Source organism: Scylla paramamosain, chromosome 41 (assembly GCF_035594125.1).
Source record: "Scylla paramamosain isolate STU-SP2022 chromosome 41, ASM3559412v1, whole genome shotgun sequence".
Taxonomy (NCBI): Eukaryota; Metazoa; Arthropoda; class Malacostraca; order Decapoda; family Portunidae; genus Scylla; species Scylla paramamosain.
This window is the reverse complement of record NC_087191.1, coordinates 13431967-13458717: the sequence shown is the minus strand read 5'-3', so window position 1 is coordinate 13458717 and position 26751 is coordinate 13431967. Positions and strand designations below refer to the sequence as shown.

General features: G+C 42.0%; 5 protein-coding genes across 10 annotated transcripts in view; 3 read left to right on the top strand and 2 right to left on the bottom strand.

Annotated features, from left to right (window-relative positions):
- The first annotated feature begins 393 nt into the window (after window positions 1-393).
- On the top strand, window positions 394-5387 carry LOC135093087 (anamorsin-like). 3 transcript variants are annotated; one of them, XR_010263186.1, is made up of 4 exons: window positions 394-541; window positions 1697-1896; window positions 2527-3339; window positions 3537-5387. XR_010263186.1 is itself a non-coding variant. In XM_063991971.1 (3 exons), exons 2-3 carry the CDS (start codon window positions 1804-1806, stop codon window positions 3253-3255), a joined length of 822 nt encoding a protein of 273 aa, XP_063848041.1. In that variant the 5' UTR covers window positions 394-541; window positions 1697-1803; the 3' UTR covers window positions 3256-3434. The 3 variants fall into 3 exon arrangements, 2 of the variants coding, with proteins under 2 accessions (XP_063848041.1, XP_063848042.1); XM_063991971.1 differs by lacking the exon at window positions 3537-5387 and having other exon boundaries at window positions 2527-3434; XM_063991972.1 differs by lacking the exons at window positions 394-541; window positions 3537-5387 and adding an exon at window positions 962-1094 and having other exon boundaries at window positions 2527-3434.
- A 387-nt stretch (window positions 5388-5774) lies between these two features.
- On the bottom strand, window positions 5775-16006 carry LOC135093088 (dephospho-CoA kinase-like). 2 transcript variants are annotated; one of them, XM_063991974.1, is made up of 6 exons: window positions 15988-16006; window positions 10696-10849; window positions 10067-10138; window positions 9411-9542; window positions 8482-8569; window positions 5775-7261 (listed from the first exon to the last, which is right to left on the bottom strand). In XM_063991974.1, the coding sequence occupies exons 2-6, from the start codon at window positions 10805-10807 to the stop codon at window positions 6973-6975; spliced, it is 693 nt and encodes a 230-aa protein (XP_063848044.1). In that variant the 5' UTR covers window positions 10808-10849; window positions 15988-16006; the 3' UTR covers window positions 5775-6972. The 2 variants fall into 2 exon arrangements, with proteins under 2 accessions (XP_063848044.1, XP_063848043.1); XM_063991973.1 differs by lacking the exon at window positions 15988-16006 and adding an exon at window positions 11128-11334.
- LOC135092978 (transmembrane reductase CYB561D2-like) lies at window positions 11800-21883 on the top strand. Its single transcript, XM_063991803.1, has 3 exons — window positions 11800-11951; window positions 18219-18312; window positions 19930-21883. Exons 1-3 carry the CDS (start codon window positions 11800-11802, stop codon window positions 20431-20433), a joined length of 750 nt encoding a protein of 249 aa, XP_063847873.1. The 3' UTR covers window positions 20434-21883.
- LOC135093089 (uncharacterized) lies at window positions 21415-23273 on the bottom strand. Of its 2 annotated transcripts, none has more exons than XM_063991977.1 (4): window positions 23071-23273; window positions 22664-22853; window positions 22219-22408; window positions 21415-21544 (listed from the first exon to the last, which is right to left on the bottom strand). In XM_063991977.1, exons 2-4 carry the CDS (start codon window positions 22784-22786, stop codon window positions 21513-21515), a joined length of 345 nt encoding a protein of 114 aa, XP_063848047.1. In that variant the 5' UTR covers window positions 22787-22853; window positions 23071-23273; the 3' UTR covers window positions 21415-21512. The 2 variants fall into 2 exon arrangements, with proteins under 2 accessions (XP_063848047.1, XP_063848046.1); XM_063991976.1 differs by having other exon boundaries at window positions 23021-23249.
- Window positions 23274-24320: 1047 nt separating this feature from the next.
- LOC135093086 (protein mothers against dpp-like) overlaps window positions 24321-26751 on the top strand; it is a 24235-nt gene continuing 21804 nt past the window's right edge. For both annotated transcript variants that reach the window (XR_010263185.1, XM_063991970.1), the window contains exon 1: window positions 24321-25016. The gene's annotated coding sequence lies outside the window, so the exon portion shown is untranslated. The remainder of the gene's footprint in view (window positions 25017-26751) is intronic.

Sequence of the window (26751 nt, the reverse complement as noted above, 5' to 3'; positions counted from 1 at the left end):
ATTCAAGAGCGTGGGCACGAGAGCAGGTTAAGTCATTGCGCACATAAACGCAGCATCCAGCTTTGGATCGAAAATGAGGATAGAGAAAGAAGGAAGGAACAGAAAAGGGGCTACTGTCAGACACCTGAGTTTCAGTGCCTCAGACACTTGAGTTTCAGTGAGGAAAAGAAGATGAGGTTAAGAAGAGGAGAGGTGGTGTTCTACAGAATGAAAATTAGATCTTAGACCGCGAATGTTGCAGAAGTTAATGAAGAAAAAGTTGAGGGGGGGTGTCAAGACACTTAGGGTCGTCGACAGAAAGGCAGTCCGACCTGGGGACATTTATGGTCCCCTCCCCAGATGGGAACTCCGAGGCTGGTGTAGGAGTCGCCATGATGATTTTAAAATTTCGTGGCAAAAATGTTCTCAATCCGTGGGAAATGGCTTGTACAAACGTGGCAACACTGGTCTGGTGGTAAGCGACGAGGCAGGGAGGCCGAACACAACACGGCGCCGGGAGAGGCAGAGACGAAGAAACTTGGCCGAATATTACACTCTACAGGTGAGGCCAGGTACCCGTGTGGCTGTGTGGGCTGTGTGAGGCTGTGTGCTACCTGAGGAGAGGAGGAGAGGCTTGGATGCTGTGTGAAAGGCAAGGGAGAGGAGGAGAGGCTTGTATGCTGTGTGAAAGGCAATGAAGAGGAGAGGCTTGTATGCTGTGTGAAAGGCAAGGGAGAGGAGGAGAGGCTTGTATGCTCTGTGAAAGGCAAGGGAGAGGAGAGGCTTGTATGCTCTGTGAAAGGCAAGGGAGAGGAGAGGCTTGTATGCTCTGTGAAAGGCAAGGGAGAGAGGCTTGGATGCTGTGTGAAAGGCAAGGGAGAGGAGAGGCTTGTATGCTCTGTGAAAGGCAAGGGAGAGAGGCTTGGATGCTGTGTGAAAGGCGAGAGGAGAGGCTTGTATGCTCTGTGAAAGGCAAGGGAGAGAGGCTTGGATGCTGTGTGAAAGGCAAGGGAGAGGAGGAGAGGCTTGTATGCTGTGTGGAAGATGAGGAAGAGTCGAGAGAGGCCACGTGAATGATTAAATATTGTCAATTTTGAGTAATCGCAGTTTTTGAGGTAAGGTTTGGCATTTTTGTTCATATTACGTGATAGGTGGCGTCATGCAGGTACCGTGTCATTATTTTTCGAGGTGCTGTTAATGTATTTGGAGGGGGTTTTGCAATTTAGCATTCTCATCCTTACTTGCTAAAAATCGTGAGTGAGCCAGGCATTCTGAAACACTTCCCTTCACCTCCACTACATTCCAAGGGCTCTAGGTGAAGTTACACGAGTTTTTATTTTGTTATTTTTTTTTATTGTTTTTACAGTTCTAGTGATAGATGAACAATATTTCTACATCATTATCACCAGAAGCTCTCTCGAGAACCTCCGCTATATTTTTGAGAGTGTTTTTATGGTTCTAGTGACAGGTTAACAAAATTTCTTCATCACTGTGCTGATATAAGTCACATGAGGTTAGTTTAGGTTAGGTTACATTGGGTTAGGTTGTATTAGGTTAGGTTAGGTTAAGTTATATTAGGTTTGCTTACATTAGGTTACATTAGGTTAGGTTTGGTTACATTATATTAAGTTAACTTGCATTAGATTATGGAAGGTTGCATTATGTTAGGTTAGGCTACATGAAGAGGCCAAATTTCACAGCTTTCTGCCTTCTCCAGCAAGCCGACTGTGCCGTGGACAGGACGGAAGCAAGACAGTGAGGTGTGTGTGACAAGGGGAGTTGAGCGCAGTGTCTCCAAGCAGCTGCAGCGGCAAGGCTGACAGGATGTTTGGGATCAGCAGTGGTCAACAGGTGATGCTGGTGTGGAGTCAGCCCGTGGATGGCGATGACCTTAAGAGTTTGGTGGAGCAGCTCAAGGTAACTATGCATTATAACCTAACCTAATAAAATTATCTAACCTAATGTAACTTAACTTAATCCAACCCAGCTTTACTTAACCTAATCTAACCTAATCTAATTCAACCTAATCTAGCCTTATTTAACCAACGTAGCTCAATCTAATCTAACCTAACCTGACCTGATGCATTACTGGGAGTTATTCAGTAATTATATAGTAGTGGAGAATGAAAGAAATTACCAATGTTCTTTTTTTTCTTTGCTAGAGAGAGAAAGAAACTAATGGTAATTCATAAAGACACCTTCCAGTCTAACCTAACCTAATCTAATGTAACCTAACTCTTAACCTGACTAAATCCAGCAGTTCACAGTGGGGTCTGAGGGCAAGGCAGCTGTGGAGGACTAGAGATGCTGCTCCTGATGTCACAGAGGCATAACTTAACTTTCAGATGGTGTGCCCTGTATTAAGACACACAGCCATTACTCTAACATTCTGTCGTTGGTCTTAAATCACTTCCTCTAGTCCACAGTGGGGTCTGAGGGCAGGGCAGCTGTGGAGGGCTACATAAGCTGCCCCGATGTCTTTACACAGATAAGCCACACAGCCATTACTCTTAAGATTGTGTCCTCATTCTTAAATTTCCCTTCCAGTCCACTGTGGGCCCAGAAGGACGTGTGGCAGTAGAAAACTCAGAGATGCTGTCTTCGTCGGCCCACACGTCCAGCTCCCTTGACCACGCGCTGGCCTGTGTGCTGCCTCCCTTTGTGGCTGAGTGTCCCTCCGGCGTGCTGAGTGAGGTCCTAAGGGTGCTGCGGCCTGGTGGTAGTCTCACCTTGCGCACCACAGACTCAGCAGCCCTGCGGTCCTCCCTCACCCTGGCCGGCTTCACCTCCATCTCCCCGGCTGGCAATGCAAATCTCACCGACGAACAGAAACGTGACCTGGTGACCTCAGTAGTGGAGGTGACCTGTAAGAAACCGGATTTTGAAGTCGGGTCATCGCTGCGTCTCCCAGGGGCCAAACCAGTGACGACCGGGACGTGGAACATCAACTTAGATGACGACCTCGACCTGGCAAGCCCCGATGACCTACTGACAGAGGAGGACCTGACCCGACCCGACCCAGCGAGCCTGAAGGTGTGCGGCACAACTGGCCAGCGCAAGGCCTGCAAGAACTGCGTGTGTGGCCTGAAGGAGGAGCTGGAGGATGAGGACAAGCAAAAGAAGGAAGAGGACAGGAAGAACTTCAAGTCATCCTGTGGGAGTTGTTACCTTGGTGATGCCTTTCGTTGTGCCTCCTGCCCCTACCTCGGCATGCCAGCCTTCAAACCCGGCGAGAAGGTGAAGCTGGCCGACACCACCCTCAAGGACACCACCTGAGCCTCATCACCGCTGCAGGGGGAGTGGCCGCACCTGTGATACACCTGTTCTTTTGCCCCCACCCCCACCCCAACTTACTGTTAGGTAAGGACAGGTCATCTTGGGATCTATTGTAAATCTGTTGTTACTTATATTTACATTACTAGATTCCAATACATTTCTCTCCTACAGACATGGAATATTGTAATTTTTTATTTCTGTAACCTTAAAGTAAATTATAAGACCACTTCGGATCTTGGCATACACACTTAACTAATAATTCCTACTTCTGTTTCCTTTAGATTCCCAGCAACATTCAAGAATACACTCACAATCCACCATTTCTAACCCACCCCGGACAAGACAGGCAGTTCAGAAGTGTGGGCTGTCTAGATGGATGCCCACACTGGCTACCACACCAACCCACACATACTCCAACACTGCTAGGGCAACACACACACCCTCCAACACTGCTAGGGCAACACACACATGCTCCAACACTGCTAGGGCAACACACACACCCTCCAACACTGCTAGGGCAACACACACACATGCTCCAACACTGCTAGGACAACACACACATGCTCCAACACTGCTAGGACAACACACACTTGCTCCAACACTGCTAGAGCAACACACACATGCTCCAACACTGCTAGGGCAACACACACACACTGTAACACTCCTGAGCCACGTGTCGATCTCCCTGTGGACTGAATCATGTTGTAATGCTTCTGAATATAATAAGAGGTCGAGAAGTGGTTCGGGAGTGTTGGAGTGTGTGTTGCCCTGTGCTGGTCAGTGTGGGTGTCTACAGTGGGTTAGAAACTATGGGTTGTTAGTGTGTATTTCTCTATACATACAGGCAAAATTACCTCATTATTTCATTTACTAAATTCCCAGAAACATATCAAGAGGTGTATTTTGGATTTCTCTCTTACAATTACCATTATAATTTCTGCGTCCATTACTAGATTCCAACAAATATATTAAGAGGTGCATAACTCTTACAAATATGCAACATTACTTCTTTATTTCTTTACCTTTCTCTAAGTAATCCGTCAGACACACACGCAAGGTCTCGGCATGCTTAGTTCCCACCACCAAACTCGACACCATCACTTGTTTTCTTAAGATTCCAACAAATATATTAAAAGGTGCATTTGTCTCCTACATTACCATCATTGCTAGGTTCCTATAGCTGTATTAACTGGTGCATTTCTCTCCTACAAATAGCAGTCTTCTATCTTTATGTATAGCTAGCTGGCAGTCCCACACAGGGCAGCCCGGACAAGGCACCACACACACACACTCATAGACCACCTTACTACCCTATCTATTTATCTTCCTATCTCTGTACCAGGCTGCCAGTCCCACACAGGGCAGCTCAGACAAGGCACCACACACACACACACACACACACACACACACACACACAGCCCCACCAAGTCCCTCTAGTTCAGTAAGGCACACCAACTTAAACCTCAAATATACAGGTATTTAATGGTGTTGTCTTCTTTGCAAGACAACAAGTGTAGTAGAGTAATAATGTGTATATATATAGCTTGTAAGTTGTGTGTCTGTGTGTGTGTGTGTGTGTGTATGAGTGTATGAGGAGGAAGAGTGAGTGTGTGTGTTTTTTGAAGTGTTTTTTTTTTTAAGGTTATTAAGTTTGGTAAGTGATTTTGTGATGATTTTGCAGAGTTAGAGATATTTATTTAGTGTTTTCATTGTGTGTGTTTGTGTGTGTGAGAATGTAATGCTGGAGGTTGTTGTTATAATTACTAATGGGTGCTAAAAGAATTATTATTTCAGTTCATAGGAAACCCAGTTGATTTATTTAGCATTTTCATGGTGTGTGAATGTAATGTAGGAGATTATTATTATTATTATTATTATTATTATTATTGGGTGTTGAAAGAATTATCATTTCAGTTTGTAGCAAAACCAGTTATTTATTTAGGATTACCATGGTGTGTGAAGGTAATGTTGGAGAATATTACTATTATTATTATTAGTAGTAGTAGTTGTAGTGGGTGGCGAGAGGATGGTGGGTAGTAAATATTCACAGTTGAGTTGAATTAGTATACATTCATTGTGTACATAGATAAGCATTCCTAGCCACAGAAAATAAAACTATATGAGAAATTGAACCGTGAATGCATCCCCTTGTCAGACTTAATGTTGCTGCTTCACCACCACCACCACCACCATCACCACCACCATCATCATTATTATTATTACTTTTGTTGATTTTATTTGTTTACTTCAGCGTTCCAAGTTTAAATGCTTGTTTTTTCTCAGCATTTTTATTAAGTGTTCTCATTAATCTATACACCAAGCTGGCAGTCCATGGTGACACAGACAAGGCCAACCCAACACGCACAAACACACACACACCACACACACTCTCAATCCTGTCCGTCCCTGGTGGAAAGGCACAGTCTAGTGGAATACCCTGCTACACACACACACACACACACACACTAAGGAAAGAAAAATAAAATAAATTAAATAAAAGGATCATTAAAACATCAAGATAAAGGTGTTTTGCTTTATGACCGACAGCAACACACCTCAACACCTCCCCAACAACCTCCCTCCTCCTCCTCCTCCTGCTTCTCCTCCACACTGAAGGCAGATCAAGGCTTTACAAAATTAAACTATTTACATTGAAGTGTTAAAAATAGCTCAGTTGGTCTATATAAGTTTTTCCTATAGGTACTATTGGGAACACTAATGTGGTGAATGAAAAAATGGTGATTGAACTGGAAAAAAAAAATTACCAGAGAGACACTCAGAGAAGTAAGGGAAATAAGGATGGAAACTACTGGAAAATAAAATAAAATGAAAGATAAACAATGAAGGAAATGAGGATGATAATTGAACTGGGGAAAAAAAAAATGAAGAAAACAAGGATGGTAACTGCAGTGGAATTAAAGAAAAAAATGACCAAAACAAATCTGAGGAATGTAAATGAAACAAAAAAAAAAAAAAAAAATGCTACCCAAAAAATAATAAATCATCACTTTCACAATAATTAGATGAAACGAGAGAAAAAAAAAAACTGACATTAGAAATATCACCCAAAAAAAGAATAAATCATCACTTTCACAATAATTAGATGAAACAAAACAAGTGGACAAAAAAAAATTGACACTGGAAGACACACAAACTGTACAGCGGCAGAGCAAAAGACAAGAAATGCTGCCAACATGAATGCCTCTCACAGCAAAAAATGATAACCTGAGATAAACAAGATAAAGAAAAATAGAAAGAAAATGACTTAGAAATCTGACATGCTTATAAGAGATAATTTTGTGACACAGAGAAGATAATGCAACATTCAACAAGTTATACAAGACTGCAACAGCTGAGATAACTAACACAACAAACGCACACAAGCTAAAAGAAAAGACTACTTGACTTATACAACCAATAACAAACAGATCAGTACATGACCTAAAAAAAAAAACAAGGTCTATTAATTTTTGAGTCATCCTGTACATCACACCTTTCAAGTGACAATTAAAACTGACAGAAAGGAGCTTACATCATTTACAAAACCAACAAAGTGACAAACAGTTCTGTACGTGACCTAAAAAAATAAAAAAACGGTATTGATTTTTGAGTCACCCTGCACTTAACACCCTTCAAGTCATGATTAAAACTGATGAACAACACGACTTCACTAAACGACCCTACAAAACCCTGCAAGACTCGACACACAGTCAGGAGTCAAGAGAAGAAAAAATAGACAAGCAGGCCAACCACCACCGCCACCACCACAGCCAGGCCTCCCCCCCACGCTACCCGGAGGTACAGGTGGTGACGCGAGGACCTCAGGTACTTCACGATGTCCTCCACTTGCTTCCTCGTGTTGTCTTTGGTGCCGGAGTTTTCAATGACAAAGTTTGCCATCTTGCACTTCTTCTCGAGTGGCATCTGAGCTTCAATGCGCGCGATGGCCTCCTTCTCCGTGTAGGTGTTGCGGGCCATCAAACGTTCCAGTTGTAGCTCATCGTCACTTCACAAATCAGATTAGGTTAGGTTAGATTAGGTTAAGTTAGGTTAGGTTAGGTTAAGTTAGATTAAGTTAGAACCCCATCCCATCCATATGGGATTCTGCCATCCTCCATATGGAGGAGGCAGTAGACACCTGCCAAAAGGATAATTACTCCCAGTGAGGTCTAAAGCACTGTTCAGGGGGTGCTGTGAACTTATCATTAAATCCACCTGTGACCTCACTGAACATTTCCCTTTGTGTCTCACAACACAAGGGGGCAGTCATAGCCTGCCCTCTAAAGACAATTCTCTTCCTCCACACAAAACTACAAGCACCTAATAACACACACACTCTTCACTCAAAAATTTTAAAATCATCATGGCAACTCCTACACCAGCCTCGGAGTCCCCATCTGGGGAGGGGACCATAAATGTCTCCAGGTCAGACTGCCTTTCTGTCGATGACCCTAAGTGTCTTGACACCCCCCTCAACTTTTTCTTCATTAACTTCTGCAACATTCGTGGTCTAAGATCTAATTTTCAATCTGTAGAACACCACCTCTCCTCTTCTAAACCTCATCTTCTTCTCCTCACTGAAACTCAGGTGTCTGAGGCAACTGACAGTAGTCCCTTTTCTGTTCCTTCCTTCTTTCTCTATCCTCATTTTCGATCCAAAGCTGGATGCTGCGTTTATGTGCGCAATGACTTAACCTGCTCTCGTGCCCCCGCTCGATTCTCAATCATTCATCCCTTTCTCTGGTAAACTCTGGAATTCCCTGCCTGCTTCTGTATTTCCACTTTCCTATGACTTGAATTCCTTCAAGAGGGAGGTTTCAAGACACTTATTCATCAATTTTTGACCACTGCTTTGACCCTTTTATGGGATTGGCATTTCAGTGGGTATTTTTTTATTAGATTTTTGTTGCCCTTGGCCTACATAAAAAAAAAAAAATCCCACCCACCACTGCTACAAAAAACTAAGAAGAACCATTACCAATCTTTAAACACGAGTACCACCCCTGCTTAACCCATTACCCATCACTGCTAAGGAAAAGAGCCACTGGTAATCTTCCCTTGGCTTCATATGGAGACAACAATGCGAAATAAGAAAGAGAAGTGATAGTCTTTCTTGCATTAATGTTCCTCCTTACCTATTACCCATTACTGAAGGAAACTGAGGCTTAGAGAGAGAGAGAGAGAGAGAGAGAGAGAGAGAGAGAAAACAAACGACTCTAAGCTTACCAGGTGACCACGATTGTCTTGAAGAGGTAGTTGGTGCACTTGTTGCTCTCATACAACAAGGGAAGGTCCAGGATCACAAACTGCTCCCCTGAAAAGTGACCACAGCCATTAGTGACAAACACACAGCAAGAGGGATGCCGAATAAGTACAGGAACACAGTGACTCATAATCTGAAGTACTTAACAGGAGTCAGATTAAGTACAAGGGTTTATCATGATAAGCACAAGACTGAAATGACTCATAAACACAAGAACACAGCCATTACGGACAAACACACAGCAAGAGGGATGCAGAATAAGTACAGGAACACAGTGACTCATAATCTGAGGTACTTAACGAGTCAGATTAAGTACAAGAATGAATCATGATAAGCACAAAGCTGAAATGACTCATAAATGCAAGAACACACTGCCTTGTAATCTGAGGTACAAAACAGGAGTCCCTTGTAATATTAAATGCAGTACAAGAATGAGTTATATCTAAAAGACTGGAATGATTCAATTTTAAGGGCAAAAACAAAGGTGACTCATGGTATTAAGTACAAAATGAGTCTAGTTGAAACAATTACTGTACAACACTCAAATGATTCATAACCAAGTACAAAACAAAAGGAATCCAGATGAGGTTAGGTTCGGTCAAGTTAGGTTAGGTTAAGTTAGATTAGGTTAGGTTAGGTTAAGTTAGATTAGGTTAGGTTAAGTTAGATTAGGTTAGGTTAAGTTAGATTAGGTTAGGTTAGGTTAGATTAGGTTAAGTTAAGTTAGGTTAGATAAGATTAAGTTTGGTTAGGTTAGATTAGGTTAAGTTACATTAGATTAGATTAGATTAGGTTAGATTAAGTTAAGTTAGATTAAGTTAAAAGCCCCATCTGACCACCCATCCACCAATCCACCCATTCATCCATCCACCCACTCATCCAATCACCTCACCTCTACACAGATGCCGGAGAACCTGCCACTGTATCTCCCTGTAAATCTCTGGGTGGGTGATCTTATTGATAGTGCGTCTTTTCTCCATGTCTGAGAACACCACCTGCCCAAGCCGCTCCCTGTTGATCTCACCTGCGAAGAGAGGAAAGGGTAAAGAAAGGGTTAACTCTATGTGTGTATGCGTGTGTGTGTGTGTGTGTTTGTATATCTAAGTTTAATCATCAATATTCTTCTTGGTTTTTTTTTGTGGCTCTGGTCATCAATGTCTCTCTCTCTGTGTGGCTTGTGGGTTTAAATATAATGGTTTCTCTGCTTCTATGTCTGTTTGTCTGTGGATCTATCAGTCTGTCAGCGTCTGTTGGGCTACATAAGTGTATTGTCTGTCTGTCTGTCTGTCTGTGTATCTGAGTGTTTGTAAGTTTGTGTGTTTATTAGTGTCTGTGTCTATCTGTGCATTGGATTATCAGTGTCTGTCTGTCTGTGTGAAGGATGTGGGAGTTTGTGCCTTATCAATGCCTGTGTCTGTCTGTGCGTCTGTCTGTCAGTTCGTCATGGAGAGCAATGGTCACTTAGTAAACATTTTCTTCATCTTTTATCTTTTTTTTTATCGATCTTTCTTTTCTTCATTTCTTTGTAACTTGAGGCGATGCACGTACCTGACTCGTGGAAAACCTCATCCCCAAACGCCTTCCGTATTTTGGTCCACGCTCTCTTGCCGGGCTCCACCACTGCAGAGAGAGAGAGAGAGAGATTATTATTATTCATTTCTTCACTATGCGGCTTATGACCTTAAACAGCACCTCACTTAACACTGCAAGCACTAGTCAGTCCTGGGATGAATGGGTGCTGTGTTTTGTTTGCTTCGGGCGCCCATCAGCACTTCATTCTATTCATTTGCCTCTTGTGACTTGCTGGGAATAGAGTAGCAATGTTCTTAGTTATGGAGTGAGGCTGTGTGTGTGTGTGTGTGTGTGTGTGTATGTGTGTGTGTGTGTGTTGAGGAGGGGAGGGGGCCAGCCTATTATAGACAAATAATTATTATTATTATTATTGTTATGCATGTGTGTGTGTGTGTGTGTGTGTGTGTGTGTGTGATGCTTATTATTACTGTGCATTGATAGACTACTACTACTACTACAAATAATAATAATAATAATAATAATAATAATAATAATAATGATATGTGTGTGTAGTACCCTTATCTAGCCCTGGTAAATATGCAGACATACAGACAAACAGACAGACATATCCGGGAAATCCACATCCTCTGTCACTCTCCACTCACCCTCACGTGCAATGAGGTCAGCATCCACCACAGGCACGCCCATCTCCTTCATCATTGTGCTAACTGTGCTCTTCCCCGAGGCAATTCCCCCTGTAAGGCCCACCAGGAACATTGTGCCCGTCCCCTGTGGTCACGCGGCAAGGCAGGAGGTGGTCTGGGGGAGGGGAGAGACAGAAAGTTGTATTAGTCTAAGGTTTCATTAATTGCGTCATGTTTTACGTCCGCCAATCATATCAAAGTTATAATATAGGTTAGATTAGGTTGGTTACTATTAAGATTATTCCCTGTTTAATTGTAGCTTCCCAAACTTCACTAAAACACACACACACACACACACACACACACAGATTAGATTTTTGTTGCCCTTGGCCAGTGTCCTTCCTACATTAAAAAAAAAAAAAAAAAAAAAAAAAAACGTCATTTTACACTCACCAATAAAATCGTCAGATATTACAATAAATACGGCACTAATTTATGTTTCTACGTCTGTTTCACCAAATGTATGAGTCTATCTTGCTCTTCAGTATTTCCAGCGCCGGGTTGTATAGCATCGTCTTCCACCGGGGAATATTACAACGTACACTCTCTCTCTCTCTTTCTCTCTCAGCTAGGAGTGACTGTGTTGTGTGGCGACTGGCAATGCCAGCGTTGCCAGATTGTTTTGACCATATTATCGTCCTGCACAGGTTGAAATTATTGTACTTCTGGTAAAATTGTCGTACATATTTAATTATTCCAAATATTATGCAAAACTGCCACTTTCCAAATACAGCAGAATTTAGGTTATCTATCTATCTATCTATCTATCTATCTATCTATCTATCTATCTATCTATCTATATATATATATATATATATATATATATATATATATATATATATATATATATATATATATATATATATATATATATATATATATATATATATATATATATATATATATATATATATATATATATATAGAGAGAGAGAGAGAGAGAGAGAGAGAGAGAGAGAGAGAGAGAGAGAGAGAGAGAGAGAGAGAGAGAGAGAGAGAGAGAGAGAGAGAGAGAGAGAGAGTGTGTGTGTGTGTGTGTATTACTAGGGATATTATTACTTAGGGATGTGGATGAGTCCTAGTGGGTGTGCAAAGGCAAAGAATGACCTACCCACTGGTAAACCAGTGGGTAGGTCGATTGGGAAGCGCGGCAAGAATGAGAGCAAGTATGATGTGTTGAGAGAAGTGTGGAAGAGTGTGGCTGTGCCATGTATAATGTATGGTATGGATGTGATTGCATGGAATGAAAGTGAAATTGATAAGTTAGAAGTGGGCCAGAATAGAGTAGCAAGGATGGCACTGAGTGCACCGAGGTGCACAGCAGTTGAAGCCTTGAGAGGTGACATGGGATGGAGCACCTTCAGAGAAAGACTCACAAAAGCCACACTTAGGTACAAGATTAGGCTTGAGAGAATGGATGATGCAAGAATAGCAAGGTGTACCTGTGGAATGAAAGCGGAAGGAAATGGAGGAAGAGATGCATGAGAATGACAGACAGGAATGGATTGCAAGTTGTGTGGGCGATAAGAATGGCTGGTAGGAATCAAAATGAGCGTGAATGGGTGGTAACAAGAGGAGGCAGGGTGGGAGCCGAATGGGATGTGAGAAAATGGAAGAATGAGATAGACAAAGAAGTGAAATGTGTGGGACTGAATGAATGGAAGAATGAAATGGAAAGAAAGAAGACCCTGGAATGGTACAAGGAGAAAGAGGCCCCGAGGTATGAAAGGTGGTATGATGGAAGACTGGGCGGTGATCGAGCGAGGGCACACAGTGGATGTGAATGCAAGGAGTTACAGGTGGTCTGAGTCACGCAGCAAAGTGTGCCAGATGTGTGACATGGGAGAGGATGAGACGGTGGAACATGTGGTGCTGGAGTGTGTGAAGTATGCCAGAGACAGGAATGAGATGATGCAAGTGATACTGACTGAGTTAGGGCATGATAGGAATGAAAGAATGGAGAAGACAGGAAAGGAATGGATGGTGTTGTTGCTGGGACTGTGTAGAGAGGCGAATGAAAGGATGATTGAGGCGGTGAAAGAGTTTCTGGAGAGAATGTGGCGTGCCAGATGCATAAACAATTAGGATGCTGTTCGTTTCTCTCTTCTTTTTTTTTTTTTCCTTCTACAGGAGTTGGCGATCCAAAGGCCTGGCTCAGGAAAGATCCCGGACAGGCCCGACGTGTATTTATAGTTTCTGGAGAGAATGTGGCGTGCCAGGTGTATGAACAATTAGGATAGAGGATGCTGTTCGTTTCTCTTTTTTTTTTTTTTTTTTTTTCTCCTTCTACAGGAGTTGCCGATCCAAAGGCCTGGCTCAGGAGTGATCCTGTGCCACCTGTACCATCAAGATCAAGATTAAAATGGTGAGGACTTGCGCTAGCCAGTACAGAGGTGACCATGTGAGGTGGAGGGTGTGCGTGCCTGCTGCCTGATAAGTTACCCAGTCGGTGTGTCGCGTCTATGGGTGGTGTTAGTACGCGTCTGTTTCAACTCCCAGCCTGACAGAATTTGTGTGCTTTTTTTTTTGTGCGTAACCACGCCTACACAGTGACTGCCAAGGCTTACCCATGAGTTAAACCTTCTTTAGTTGGTAATGAGGAAGTCGTGGGCTCTAGCAGTGGACACCCGAAGGCAGCAGTGGGTGAAAACAAGCAAAATAAAGAAAAGTTTGGCTGTGAGGAGGTGCTAGACAGCCAGCCGTAGTGACGAGGAGGCAGGAAGATAGATCACTACCTCAGGAAAGGTAAGATCAGGAAGTGTTAGAATAAATTTAGGTAACTTAACGTAACTTTTTAATGAATAACTGAACAATCCACGGTTTTAACTCATTTTAACGCATCTCACCTAACCTCCAGCACAATATATCCCTGTGTCAGCCTCATCTCGTTGCTAAAAACCGTAAAATTTAACTTAATGAAAATTTAAACAATCTGGGTGGTCTCTATTTATTAGCCATTATCTATCTTATCTGTGAGTGTTTTAAACCAATACTGTCGCAAAGCGGAGCCACATGACCAAGCTTTAATATCAGCTCGTTAGATATACCTGCCATTACTTAGTTTAAGTTTGGCGAGGGTTTAAATGAGTGAGAAGGGTTGGTCGTCCCCTCCACTGGCCCCCGACCGCCATCTTGGATAAGGCTCCAGCCCCCTCCGGTTCCAATACTAATTTTTCTTATTTCCTAAGTATTTTATTTCGGCTTGTAGCTAAGATTTTATGGTTTGTAAAAATATTTTGTTGTTTTTTAAGTTATTTGAGCGCGTGTGTTGCGTGAAAAGTGGTGATTTTGGCGTTGTTTTTGTGTAAATAAGAGGGCCGTTTTCGGCGTATTTTTTTACGGTACCAAAACTAAATTTTTTATTTCAGCTTGTACTAGGTTCTTATTGGTTTTAAAAAATAGTTGGTGTTTTTTTAAGTGTGTTGCCGTCCCGCTCAGTGAAATGCGTGCACCGTACACTTGTTTTTATTCGTGTTCAACTTCCAATAATATTGAATTTTTTTTCGGTAAATTTTTTTATTTGTGCTTGTAGCTCACTTTAAATGATTTTAGAAAATAGTTCAGATTTTTTGAAGTGTTTTCCGTTATGTTTAAGCCAGAATGGGTGGACATTTGAACGATTTTAAATGGGGTGAAAATTGCAACAGTTTCCAGATACTTCTTTTTAAATATCTTTAATACTACTGCGTTTTGAAATGTGTTGTTATTTGTGGCCTTAGTTAAAATGTGTGGCAAGTCTGAATTTATAAAGCATTCCTGTCTAGCTGCGGTTTTTAGAGGGGTCATTTTCAAAATGATATACGTACGTACGTAAATAACGGCCCCTGTGACGTCATCAACCCCCAGCCGTGACGTCACAAGGCCCCCCCAGGCCGTGACGTTATCAGAGTGGTACCTTCCCTAACTCCCTTCCAGTCCCTCCCAGTAAATATTCAGTGTTTTTTTTCATGGTATTTCAAGGTGTGTGTGTGTGTGTGTGTGTGTGTGTGTGTGTGTGTGTGTGTGTGTGTGTGTGTGTGTGTTGCCTTATCTTTCGTTGTACAGATGGTGATGCAGTGTGTGTGTGTGTGTGTGTGTGTGTTGCCTTGTCTTACGTTGTACAGATGCTTATGCAGTGTGTGTGTGTGTGTGTGTGTGTGTGTGTGTGTGTGTGTTGCCTTATCTTTCGTTGTACAGATGGTGATGCAGTGTGTGTGTGTGTGTGTTGCCTTGTCTTACGTTGTACAGATGCTTATGCAGTGTGTGTGTGTGTGTGTGTGTGTGTGTTGCCTTGTCTTACGTTGTACAGATGCTTATGCAGTGTGTGTGTGTGTGTGTGTGTGTGTGTGTGTGTGTGTGTGTGTGTGTGTGTGTTGCCTTGTCTTTCGTTGTACATATGCTTATGCAGTGTGTGTGTGTGTGTGTGTGTGTGTGTGTGTGTGTGTGTGTGTGTGTGTGTGTGTGTTGCCTTGTCTTTCGTTGTACATATGCTTATGCAGTGTGTGTGTGTGTGTGTGTGTGTGTGTGTGTGTGTGTGTGTGTGTGTGTGTGTGTGTGTGTGTGTGTTGCCTTGTCTTTCGTTGTACATATGCTTATGCAGTGTGTGTGTGTGTGTGTGTTGGTGTGTTGCCTTATCTTTCGTTGTACAGATGATGATGCAGTGTGTGTGTGTGTGTGTGTGTGTGTGTGTGTGTGTGTGTGTGTGTGTGTGTGTGTGTGTGTGTGTGTGTGTGTGAGAGTTGCCCTTTCTTTCATTACACATATGGTGATGGAGTGTGTGTGTGTGTGTGTGTGTGAGAGTTGCCCTTTCTTTCATTACACATATGGTGATGGAGTGTGTGTGTGTGTGTGTGTGTGTGTGTGTGTGTGTGTGTGTGTGTGTGTGTGTTGCTCTGTCTTTCAGTGTACAGATGGTGATAAAGTATAAATTAAACATAAGCACATAACAAACTATAAAAAAAAACGACAAAAAAAACATTAAATCAACTCAGTGTACCTGCCTCACCGCACACCCCAGCCTACTCCAGGGTGAATAGTAGTAGTAGTAGTAGTTGTTGTTGTTGTTGTTGTGTTTATAATTAATTTATTCTTTCATTTCATTCTCTTTTCCTTCCTTTTCTTCATCTTTCTTTCTTTATTTTGCTCTGTTAAATCATCCCTAACCTAACCTGACCTAACCTTTACCTAACTTAACCTAACCCAACCTAATCTTGCAGTGAGAGATGGGGAGGAGGATTTAAAAGAACGTGTTTGTAGTGCGCTGTCAGCCCTCACCTGCGCCGCCTCCCCCAGTGAGCGGGTGTAGGCCTGGGAATAGAACATATGCAGACGTCTTGGCAGAACGTAGCAAAAGTTTAAGGTCTGTTTGGGTGTTTTGGGGTCTTTGGGAGGGTGTGGCAGTGTTTGGGAGGTCGTGGTAGTGTTTCACGGGGGTGTAGCAGTGTTTGTGAGGGTGTGGCAGTGTTTGGGAGGATGTGGCAGTGTTTGGGAGAGTGTGACAGTGTTTGGGAAGGTGTAGCAATGTTTTGGAGGGTGTGACAGTGTTTGGGAGGGTGCAGCAGTGTTTGGGAGGGTGTAGCAGTGTTTGGGAGGGTGTAGCAGTGTTTGGGAGGGTATAGGGTTTGGTGAACAGACCTTAAACTTTTGCTACGTTCCTTCTTGACCATCTACGTTCTTGTTCCATGCTACGTTCCTTCTCGACCAAATTATCGTATTATCGTATGAGTCCCATTGTACTTCGTACACGGGCAAAAATTATTGTACTTGTGCAATAATTATCGTACGTCTAACAACGCTCGGCGATGCATGTTTTCCTCCTTTGCAACAGTGTTTTCTTTTTTTTTTTCGTTTTCATATTGTTTTCTTAGTTTTTTTTATCTTTTTTATTATTATTATTTTTACTTTGCAACGATGCTTTACCGTAATGCTCTTCGTTGCTGTCCTCTGTATTATTCATCTATTAATATTCTTCCCGTGTCAACTGTAGCGTGCAATTTAAGACAATATGCAACGGAGAGACAGAAGAAGAAATATTTGAGAGACAAACAGCAGAAGAGAAAAGACTCACACGATAAACAAGGAAAAAAATAAAAAAATAAATATTTAGAGGAGCTGTGAATAACGTAGAGAAAGAACCAAAACAAACTTGATAACACGGAAGGGAGGAAGAGACGAGGGAAGGAAGGGGGAACATACTAGAAGAAGATAAGACTACAAGCACACGATAAGATAGGGAATACTGAAGAAATCTGGCGAGGGTCAAAATATTCAGATTTATTGAAGGAGGAAATATTTAAAACTGGATTCCAACACAAACGATTTCAGGTTAGTACAAGTGTAATTCTCTCTCTCTCTCTCTCTCTCTCTCTCTCTCTCTCTCTCTCTCTCTCTCTCTCTCTCTCTCTCTCTCTCTCTCTCTCTTATAAGAAATAGGGGAAACTGCAAAAAAATAAGTTTACAAGTGTATTCTAAGATAAATATACCGTATTATGAGTTAATCTTAGCATATTAAGTTAGTTTTAGCAAATAATTTCTCTCTGGGTGATGTGAAAAAATATATTGACTTATTATTTTATTTAGAAGTATATGTGAGTTAAGAATTAAGGAAAACTCCGAAAAATTAGGTTTACAAGTGTATTCTGAAATGAGTATACCATATTATTTAGTTAGTCTTAGCTAATTACTTCTTTCTAGCTGATGTGAAAATGTATATAACTCTTATTATTTAATTTAGGAGTGTGTGTGAGTTAAGAATTAAGGAAAACTGCAATAATTAAGTTTACAAGTGTATTCTAAGCTAAAAAAAAACCTTATCATGAGGTTATTTTAGCATGTTCAGTTAGTTTTACATCACTACCTAAGACAGTTACTAGTTAAACAGTTCAGGAGACAGCAGGATTAAGACTGACTGTAAGTTTAAGAGTTACAAAGCCCCCACACTCCCCCTAACTGGCTTAACAACCTTTCATCACCTAACGACCCCCTGTCTGCCGTCCCCTACTGCTGTGTTATAAGGACAGAGATACTTGATAGTTATAAGATCCTGAGGACAGTAAGATTAAGAAAGCCAGTTGCTCGTTTAGTTAGAAGGGACAGAAGATGCTATTTGTACTCAATATTACACAAAAAAAACATAATTTTTACCGATAAGACAGTTAGATTAAAACACATTTGCTTGTTGTAAGATTCAGAAGACAGCAAGATTAACACACAGCCAGTTGCCTATTTAGTCATAATAATAATAATAGATGCTAATAATACGAGATGCTATTTTTACTCAATATTACCCAAAAAAAACTTACTTTCCATAAATAAGACAAAAAGATTAAGACAACTCCTAATTATAAGATAAAAAAAGCAACATAATTAACACAACCACTAATTACAAACGCACACACTGATCTAACTGCCTAACTACCTAATTACCAATCACCTACTGCTATTGTGCTGGCAGAGAGGTACCAACAGCGACAGATAGGTGGAGTGTCATGGCAGCAGCAGCAGTGAGGGGGGCAGGGTGTGTTTGTCCTGTACATCACCTATCTAGCACGGCCTGGCTCGTCTCTCTTCTCCTGGCACCCGTTCCTCATGTCCCTGGCAGTGAGTGTTGCTGTCTTGTGTTGTGAGGCTGGGCTGTGTGTATTTTCCACCAGCCGATACAGGAAACACAAATTAGGAAGGTATTGCAAGCAGAAACTCAAAAAAAACATTGAAAACCATTAAAAGGACACAAAATTGAAAGATTAGTAGGTGTTGCTGTGTTGTGAGGCTGTCCTGTATTTGTTTTTTCACCAGTCACTACAGGAAACACAAATTAGGAAGGTATTGCAAGCAGAAACTAAGAAAAAATATCGAAAACCATAAAAAAAAACACAAAATTGAAAGGTTAGTGGGTGTTGCTGTGTTGTGAGGCCATCCTGTGCTTTTTTTTTCACCAGCAAGTACAGCAAACACAAATTAGGAAGGTATTGCAAGCAGAAACTAAAAAAAATGCTGAAAACCATAAAAAAAGCACAGATTTTTTTTTTTTTTTTTTTTTATGTAGGAAGGACACTGGCCAAGGGCAACAAAAATCCAATAAAAAAAATGCCCACTGAAATACCAGTCTCATAAAAGGGTCAAAGCAGTGGTCAAAAATTGATGAATGTGTCTTGAAACCTCCCTCTTGAAGGAATTCAATTCATAGGAAGGTGGAAATACAGAAGCAGGCAGGGAGTTCCAGAGTTTACCAGAGAAAGGGATGAATGATTGAGAATACTGGTTAACTCTTGCGTTAGAGAGGTGGACAGAATAGGGGTGAGAGAAAGAAGAAAGTCTTGTGCAGCTAGGCCGCAGAAGGAGGGGAGGCATGCAGTTAGCAAGATCAGAAGAGCAGTTAGCATGAAAATAGTGGTAGAAGACAGCTAGATATGCAACATTGCGTCAGTGAGAGAGAGGCTGAAGACAGTCAGAGGAGAGGAGTTGATGAGACAAAAAGCTTTTGATTCCACCCTGTCTAGAAGAGCAGTATGAGTAGAACCACCCCAGACATGTGAAGCATACTCCATATATGGACGGATAAGGCCCTTGTACAGAGTTACCAGCTGGGGGGGGGGTGAGAAAAACTGGTGGAGACGTCTCAGAACGCCTAACTTCATAGAAGCTGTCTTAGCTAGAGATGAGATGTGAAGTTTCCAGTTCAGATTATAAGTAAAGGACAGACCAAGGATGTTCAGTGTAGAAGAGGGGGACAGTTGAGTGTCATTGAAGAAGAGGGGATAGTTGTCTGGAAGGTTGTGTCGAGTTGATAGATGGAGGAATTGAGTTTTTGAGGCATTGAACAATACCAAGTTTGCTCTGCCCCAATCAGAAATTTTAGAAAGATCAGAAGTCAAGCGTTCTGTGGCTTCCCTGCGTGATATGTTGACACACACACACACACACACACACACACACACACACACACACACACACACACACACACACACACACACACACACACACACACACACACACACACACACCTAAACTCCCTGCCTACCTCTGTATTTCTCCTTTCCTGTGACTTGAGTTCTTGCAGGAGGGAGGTTTCAAGACACTTATCCTTCAATTTTGCTTGATTCTTGTGGCATTTGTACTAAGACTGTCACCTTAGTCGGCCTTTTGCTTCACTCTTGTTGTTCTTGGCTACCCCTCTTAGATAAATGGATATAACCTTTACCTGGGGACTAAGAGGAGGTCACACAGTTCACAGGATTGATGGCAGAGGCTGTGTCGCTCTTCACCAAGTACAGTTTGGCCACGGGACGTCCCCACAGCACCAGGGTTACAGCACACTGGGTCCTGTTGGCAGCAGCGGCAATAGCTCATGGTCTTGGCTACGCTGCTATCTACTACACCAAAGAGAGCAAGAATAAGCCACATTTGACCTCCTGGCATGGATCACTAGGCTTCGTCACCTCTCTCGTGCTGTGGACCCAAGTTAGTGTTGGGGTTTTCGCGAAATACCCAAAGGTTCTCGAGAGATTTGTGTCTTTAAGGGCGCTCAGGGAGGGACATTCACTCTCTGGCTCCCTGTGTTTTGTCCTTGGTGTGGTGACTGTGTGTGTGTCCCTGTGGAGTGACTGGTTCCAGAGTAATGCAGGGATGTGGGCTGTGTATCCTGTGGTAGCCTTGCATGTGTTTCTCCTGTGTGCTGTTTTAAAGAGGCACGTTACCAGATATGTGTGGGCTGGCAAGTAAAGGGTGATTTTCTGGTTTGTTTATCTTGTATTAAGTCAGCCAGTTAATTAGTTATAAGTCATTTTCCCCTTTAATCACTGAAACCAATTAGTATAACAACTTCCATTACACTGTGGGTCCATTAGAGACTGTAAACAAACCAGCCATTCCATTTTTCTATACTTTGTACACATTCCATTTTCTAAACCTTGTGTGCCTAGAAATATCAATACGACTCTAGTTTTCTAATGGTAATATAATCAAACCTTTTTTTTCTCTAGCTAGGATGCAGTAACAGGAGCAATAGCACAATACATTATTTTGCCTGGTGTGGAAGGAGTGGAGTGCAGTGTTGGGTGTGTTGCAGGTGCTCTCAGTGTGACAAAAACAGCATTTCTAATTATCTGTACCTGTGTGGCTTGTTTTCTAAGGACCTCACAGTAGAGAGATGGGTGAATTGAGTGCTCAGAAACTTTCACTACCATATCTAGCTGAATTGTAAGTAAAAATAACAAATGTAGATATTCATGAGTAAATTTGTGGTTTGACTTATTAAATCTGGGTGAACAATACAGAAAAATAACATCTGTATCTCAAATGGCAGCTTTTTCTTGTTTGTTTTGCTACTTATTGGATTTTATTTAATGTTATTTGACAAAACGGCATTTCTGATTGTCTGTACCTGTGTGAGTTATTTTCCAAGAGCCTCACAGTAGAGTAGACGGGTGAATTGAGTGCTCAGAAACTTTGACCCACCATATCTAGCTGAACAATAAGTAAAAATAATAAATGTAGGTTTTTATGAGTAAATTTCTGGTTCGGTTAAAAAAATCTGGGTGAACGGTACACGTTTATTGAAATGTAAGCCAAGGAATTAATTTTCACTCATTTCTTGTTCAGCATTTGGCCAAATTTCACACAAACTGAGTCATTCTAGTGCATTAAGAAGTCCATTTCATTAATTCAACATCCCATTCACTGTAGGTTGACAAATACAGTCACTATAGAAATATATCCTTTATTAATAATTTACACAAACCACAATAGAAACTCCTTGTATAGAAAACTTGGGCCAAAACAGTGCCACACTTAACAGCAACTCAGGCAGACCACTCTCTCTTCCTGCAGGTACCTGTGGGGAGAGGGAGAGGTCAGAGTCAGTGGGTGCTGGACAGGTATTCGGAAATGTGCCCTCTCTCTCTCTCTCTCTCTCTCTCTCTCTCTCTCTCTCTCTCTCTCTCTCTCTCTCTCTCTCTCTCTCTCTCTCTCTCTCTCTCTCTCTCTCTCTCTCTCCTGTTAATAGTGTGATAAGCTTGTTAATCTGTCACTAGAATTGTAAAAACACCCTTAAAAACCTGTGTCACTTCAACTAGAGCCTTTGGAATGTAGTAAGAGAGAGTTAATAATATATTTTCAAGAAGATGTATGCTATTTTTGTGGATGCCTAAGTAAATAAAATAAATCAAACAAATTCTTTATGTGTTTTTTTTGCGTGGATAAGTAAAATAAAACCACTTAACTTAATATAACCAAACACAGCACAAACCTAACCTAACCTAACTTAACCTAACCCAAGCAATGCTACCCTACCTCACCCTGTCCTACCCCTCCCCTCCCCTCCCCTCCCTTACCCTTCCCTATTAAACCACCCTAACCTAACTCAAGCCACTCATACTATCCTGATCTCTTCTCTGGCCCCTTCTTGTCTCCCTCTTCCCTACCTTCCTCTGGCCTTCCTCTACACTTCCTTATTAAGCCAAACTAACCCAAACCTAACCTGACCTGACCTGACCCCATGACACTTACACAGCCAGGGAGCACTTAGGACAGAAGCTCCCCCCACAGAAATGGCAGGCACGCTGACAAGTCTCACACAGCTTGCATTCACAGTATCGGCAGGAACCCCACAGCTCCGAGGACACCCGCCGGCACCCCACGCAGGCGCTGAGGTTGGCTGACTAGGCTCACCTCGGCACCCCTTGCTGTGCTGTGGTGCCTGTAGGGGATGTCGGGGAGTGTCTGAGGGTGTTTTTGCTGTGTTTGGTTGGGTAAACTTTTAATGGTGATACGTGGATGAGTGTCTGGCATGTGTGGATGTCTCTCGTGTATGTTTGGGATTCTTAAAACCTCAAAAAATAATAATAATCATGATAATCCTTCAATTTTAAGCACTAAATTCAACCTAACACACACACTACTACTACTACTACTACTACTACTACTACTACTACTACTACTGCCCCAATCTGACCTGTGAGTCCAGTGGGGGCTTGGCCAGCGTGCCGTGGGGGGTGAGGAGGAGCTGCTGGAGGTGTGAGGTTGGGGAGGTGGGGGAGGTTGGGGTGGTGGTGGTGGTGGTGGTGGTGGCATCCATTGTCTCTGGTAGGTTTGTACTGGTGACATTCTTGGCGCCGGAGAAAGAAGATGATTTAGCGTGCGGTCTGTGGAGGAGGAGGAGGAAGAGGAGGAAGAGGAGGTGGGGAAGGAAGAGGAGGAGGAGAAAACACATCAATCAGTCAACAGGTGTGGATAAATCAGCTTCACTTAACACACACACACACACACACACGTAACTCTCTCTTTTTCTCTCTGTCTCGCTCTCCCTCACCATACACTTCACGCCTCTTGCTCCACCACCTGGCCCCCCTCCTGGCACACCTGCACCTTGGCTTGGGGGCCGCAGCTCTTCCTCGAATGGGCACGGCCGCTTGGGCATGGCTAGGTGGCCCCACTCAGCCAAAAATGATGAACTAAGGAAGTTTTTGTTGTTATCAGAGGCGCCAAGTGTTCGGCATTTTGTACTGGCTCACTATTCCGTGTTTATTTATTTGTTTATTTATTGTTTATTCCTGTTTTTTAGGGTGTGGTTAGGCTGTGAAAATGTATGGTAATTATTTTGTTATTTTTTTTAATGTTTTTATTACTTATTTGTATTTTATTTGATTAGTTTTGTGTTTTCTCATGATAGGGTTCACTAACTCAAGTTTATTTGTGTTTTATGGTAATATTAAGGGATAAGATAAGGGATTGTTCTTTATAATTATTTCTAAAGCTTTATTATTTACCTTATTATTTGATTGAGTGCTTTTTGTCTGTGTTTTTCACAGATACAAATTCAAGTTGATTTCTCTTTATTGTAGTTTATGAAGTGTTCTTATTGAATAGAAATGTATAATAAGCATTCATGATTAGTTTTCTGGTTTATTTATTGTTTTATCTCATGTGATTATTTATTTATTCATTTTTTTCAATAATTCAAGTAAATTTCTGTTTATTGGGGGTTTTAATATAATATTAATGAATAAAAAGTCATGATACATTTATTTAATAAATTTTGTGTCTTTATTTATCATATTATTCGTTGTTTAACTAATTTTGAGTAATGTTGGAAGTGTGGCAGGCTTTTGTACGGAAATGGCGCCAAAATGCTATGTTTATTTACTTGTTTAATTATTAATGGCCTGATTCATGTGCCTATATATGGTATTATTCATTTGCGTCCCTGCTTACTTCCTTATTCACTTATTAGGACGGTAAGGAAACTGAATAAATTGGAAAACGAATAAAAAAAGGGTAACATGAAGCATTGCGTGAAATTAATGAAATATTTGAGCTAAAATGAATGAAAAATTAGAAACGCAAGAAAAATGTACTAAAGATAAGTAAAAAAAAAAATAATGGAATAAGATGAAAATAAAAAATAAAAATATGTGCACAGAAAAAAAAATAGCCAAGAAAGGAAACACAAGGACTGAATATGAAAGAAAAAAAATAATGATAATGAAAAATAAAATGAGATAAATAAATAAAAGAAACCAAATAAACAATAACAACTAAATAACATAAAACAGAAACCAGAACTAGTTACACACGCGGAGGATTCAGAGTAAGGGAGGGCGAATGGCACCAGTCGGACCCCAGTGTGGCCGAAGCCGTTAGAGGGGGAGGGAGTGCGCCGCGCGAGGTCCGTGTAGGCGTGGTTGTCCCGGACGGCAAATGTCAATGTATTAGTGGGCGTGGACGGGCGTGGGGTTGTGTGGGCGTACCAGTGGAGTGACCCCCGTGCCCTCGTGACCTCGACTAGCGGGAGAGGCGCCCCCCTTACCCTCCCCCATTGGCTAAATTGTGAAGCGGAAGTTTGCGGGTTTTAATTTTCACCGTCTCTTTAACTATTTTTTGGGGGGACTTTTAAATTCGCTGGCTGGAATTTTTTTTTTGTGTATTTTTTTAAGTGTGGTGGAAAAAATAGTGCAGAAAAGTGGATTGTGGATAACTGTGGTGGATTAAACTGTAGTGGATAACAAGATTGTGAAAGATTGGACTGCATATTTAAACGCCAACTTAAAAAACGCATACACAGACATACGTACACACTGAAAACACACATACACACACACACACACACGTATTTCAGCGGTGCACACGTGTGGACTTCCTATCTATGTGTGTGTGCGTGTGTGCGTGCAAAAAGGACTGTTTCACGTACACAGAAACGTACATTACGAATTGAGTGTGTTCGTGTGTGCGTGTGTTCATAATAGTGTGTGTGTGCGTGCGTGCGTGAGAGTCTTAGTGCCAGACAAGACGCTACTGCCACGGACTATGTAAGTATATGTCTCTCTCTCTCTCTCTCTCTCTCTCTCTCTCTCTCTCTCTCTCTCTCTCTCTCTGTGTGTGTGTGTGTGTGTGTGTGTGTGTGTGTGTGTGTGTGTGCGTGCGCTTCTTCTTCTTCTTCTTCTTCTTCTTCTTCTTCTTCTTCTTCTTCTCCTCCTCCTCCTCCTCCTCCTCCTCCTCCTCCTCCTCCTCCTCCTCCTCCTCCTCCTCCTCCTCCTCCTCCTCCTTTTTCTATCTCCCATTTCCTTCGTTAATCACACATTTATCCTCGTCCTCCTCCTCCTCCTCCTCCTCCTCCTCCTCCTCCTCCTCCTCCTCCTCCTCCTCCTTATCTCCAATTTCCTCTGTTCATACCCAACTGTTCTCCTTCTCCTCCTCCTCCACGTGTCTTCCTACAAGGGGGGAGGAGGAGGAGGAGGAGGAGGAGGAGGAGGAGGGGGGATCCTTTGGTGGATATTAAGTGGAATGTGGACTGCCTTGACTTTCATTGAAGAGGAGGAGGAGGAGGAGGAGGAGGAGGGGAGGATATTTTTGGGTGCTGTAGTAGTAGTAGTAGTAGTAGTAGTAGTAGTAGTAGTTGTTGTTGTTGTTGTTGTTGTTGTTGTTGTTGTTTTGATAATAAGATTGTTTTCATTTTTTATTTTCATTTATTTATTTTTATTCTTCTATTATTATTATTATTATTATTATTATTATTATTATTATTATTATTATTATTCGTTTCTCTTGTTTCTAGTAATTTTGAAGATTATTATTATTATTATTATTATTATTATTATTATTATTATTATTATTATTATCATTATTGGTGGTAGTAGTAGTAGTAGTAGTAGTAGTTGTTGTTGTTGTTGTTTATCTTCTTCTTCTTCTTCTTCTTCTTCTTCTTCTTCTATAATGGAATTTTATTTATTTATTTATTTATCCATTCATTCTTGTATTTTATCTTTTATTCTCTCTCTCTCTCTCTCTCTCTCTCTCTCTCTCTCTCTCTCTCTCTCTCTCTCTCTCTCTCTCTCTCTCTCTCTCTCTCTCAGTGATCAATAGAAGGGCAGACTAGTTTATAGTTAAGATCCTAAGTGAGTGTTTCCTCCTCCTCCTCCTCCTCCTCCTCCTCCTCCTCCTCCTCCTCCTCCTCCTCCTCCTCCTCCTCTAATCCTTTCCTCATCCTTCTCTCACCCTCCTCTTCTTTCTATTCCCACATGTTCCCCGTTCGTTCTCTCTCTCTCTCTCTCTCTCTCTCTCTCTCTCTCTCTCTCTCTCTCTCTCTCTCTCTCTCTCTCTCTCTCTCTCTCTCTCTCTCTCTCGGTGACATCTGGTTCTCCCTCCCTCTTTTCCCAGCTACCCTTTCTCTCTCTCTCTCTCTCTCTCTCTCTCTCTCTCTCTCTCTCTCTCTCTCTCTCTCTCTCTCTCTCTCTCTCTCTCTCTCTCTCTCTCTCTCTCTCTCTCTCTGTGTGTGTGTGTGTGTGTGTGTGTGTGTGTGTGTGTGTGCGCGCGTCATATTCGTGCTATCCCGTGAGTCAGAACGCAAATGAGTCACTCTCTCTCTCTCTCTCTCTCTCTCTCTCTCTCTCTCTCTCTCTCTCTCTCTCTCTCTCTCTCTCTCTCTCATGAGTGGGCCATTCACGCCAGGTGCAAGTGCATTGTGGGTAACCCCGCCTCTCACTTTCTTTATCAACACCTCTCCCTCTTACTCTTCCTCCTCCTCCTCCTCCTCCTCCTCCTCCT

What these genes read in the sequence shown, in the direction of transcription:
- LOC135093087 (XM_063991971.1), top strand. Translation starts at nt 1,804, where the DNA reads ATGTTTGGGATCAGCAGTGGTCAACAGGTGATGCTGGTGTGGAGTCAG. An exon ending in GTTTGGTGGAGCAGCTCAAG is followed by an intron (nt 1,897 to 2,526) that starts GTAACTATGCAT and finishes TTTCCCTTCCAG; the next exon opens with TCCACTGTGGGCCCAGAAGG.
- LOC135093088 (XM_063991974.1), bottom strand. Translation starts at nt 10,807, where the DNA reads ATGTTCCTGGTGGGCCTTACAGGGGGAATTGCCTCGGGGAAGAGCACA. An exon ending in TGAGGTTTTCCACGAGTCAG is followed by an intron (nt 9,543 to 10,066) that starts GTACGTGCATCG and finishes CTCTCTTCGCAG; the next exon opens with GTGAGATCAACAGGGAGCGG. An exon ending in TCTCCGGCATCTGTGTAGAG is followed by an intron (nt 8,570 to 9,410) that starts GTGAGGTGATTG and finishes GTCACTTTTCAG; the next exon opens with GGGAGCAGTTTGTGATCCTG.
- LOC135092978 (XM_063991803.1), top strand. Translation starts at nt 11,800, where the DNA reads ATGTGGATGAGTCCTAGTGGGTGTGCAAAGGCAAAGAATGACCTACCC. An exon ending in GTGGCTGTGCCATGTATAAT is followed by an intron (nt 11,952 to 18,218) that starts GTATGGTATGGA and finishes GCAGCAGCAGTG; the next exon opens with AGGGGGGCAGGGTGTGTTTG. An exon ending in CGTTCCTCATGTCCCTGGCA is followed by an intron (nt 18,313 to 19,929) that starts GTGAGTGTTGCT and finishes GACTAAGAGGAG; the next exon opens with GTCACACAGTTCACAGGATT.
- LOC135093089 (XM_063991977.1), bottom strand. Translation starts at nt 22,786, where the DNA reads ATGGATGCCACCACCACCACCACCACCACCACCCCAACCTCCCCCACC. An exon ending in AGCCCCCACTGGACTCACAG is followed by an intron (nt 22,409 to 22,663) that starts GTCAGATTGGGG and finishes CATCCCCTACAG; the next exon opens with GCACCACAGCACAGCAAGGG. An exon ending in CCTAAGTGCTCCCTGGCTGT is followed by an intron (nt 21,545 to 22,218) that starts GTAAGTGTCATG and finishes CTCTCCCCACAG; the next exon opens with GTACCTGCAGGAAGAGAGAG.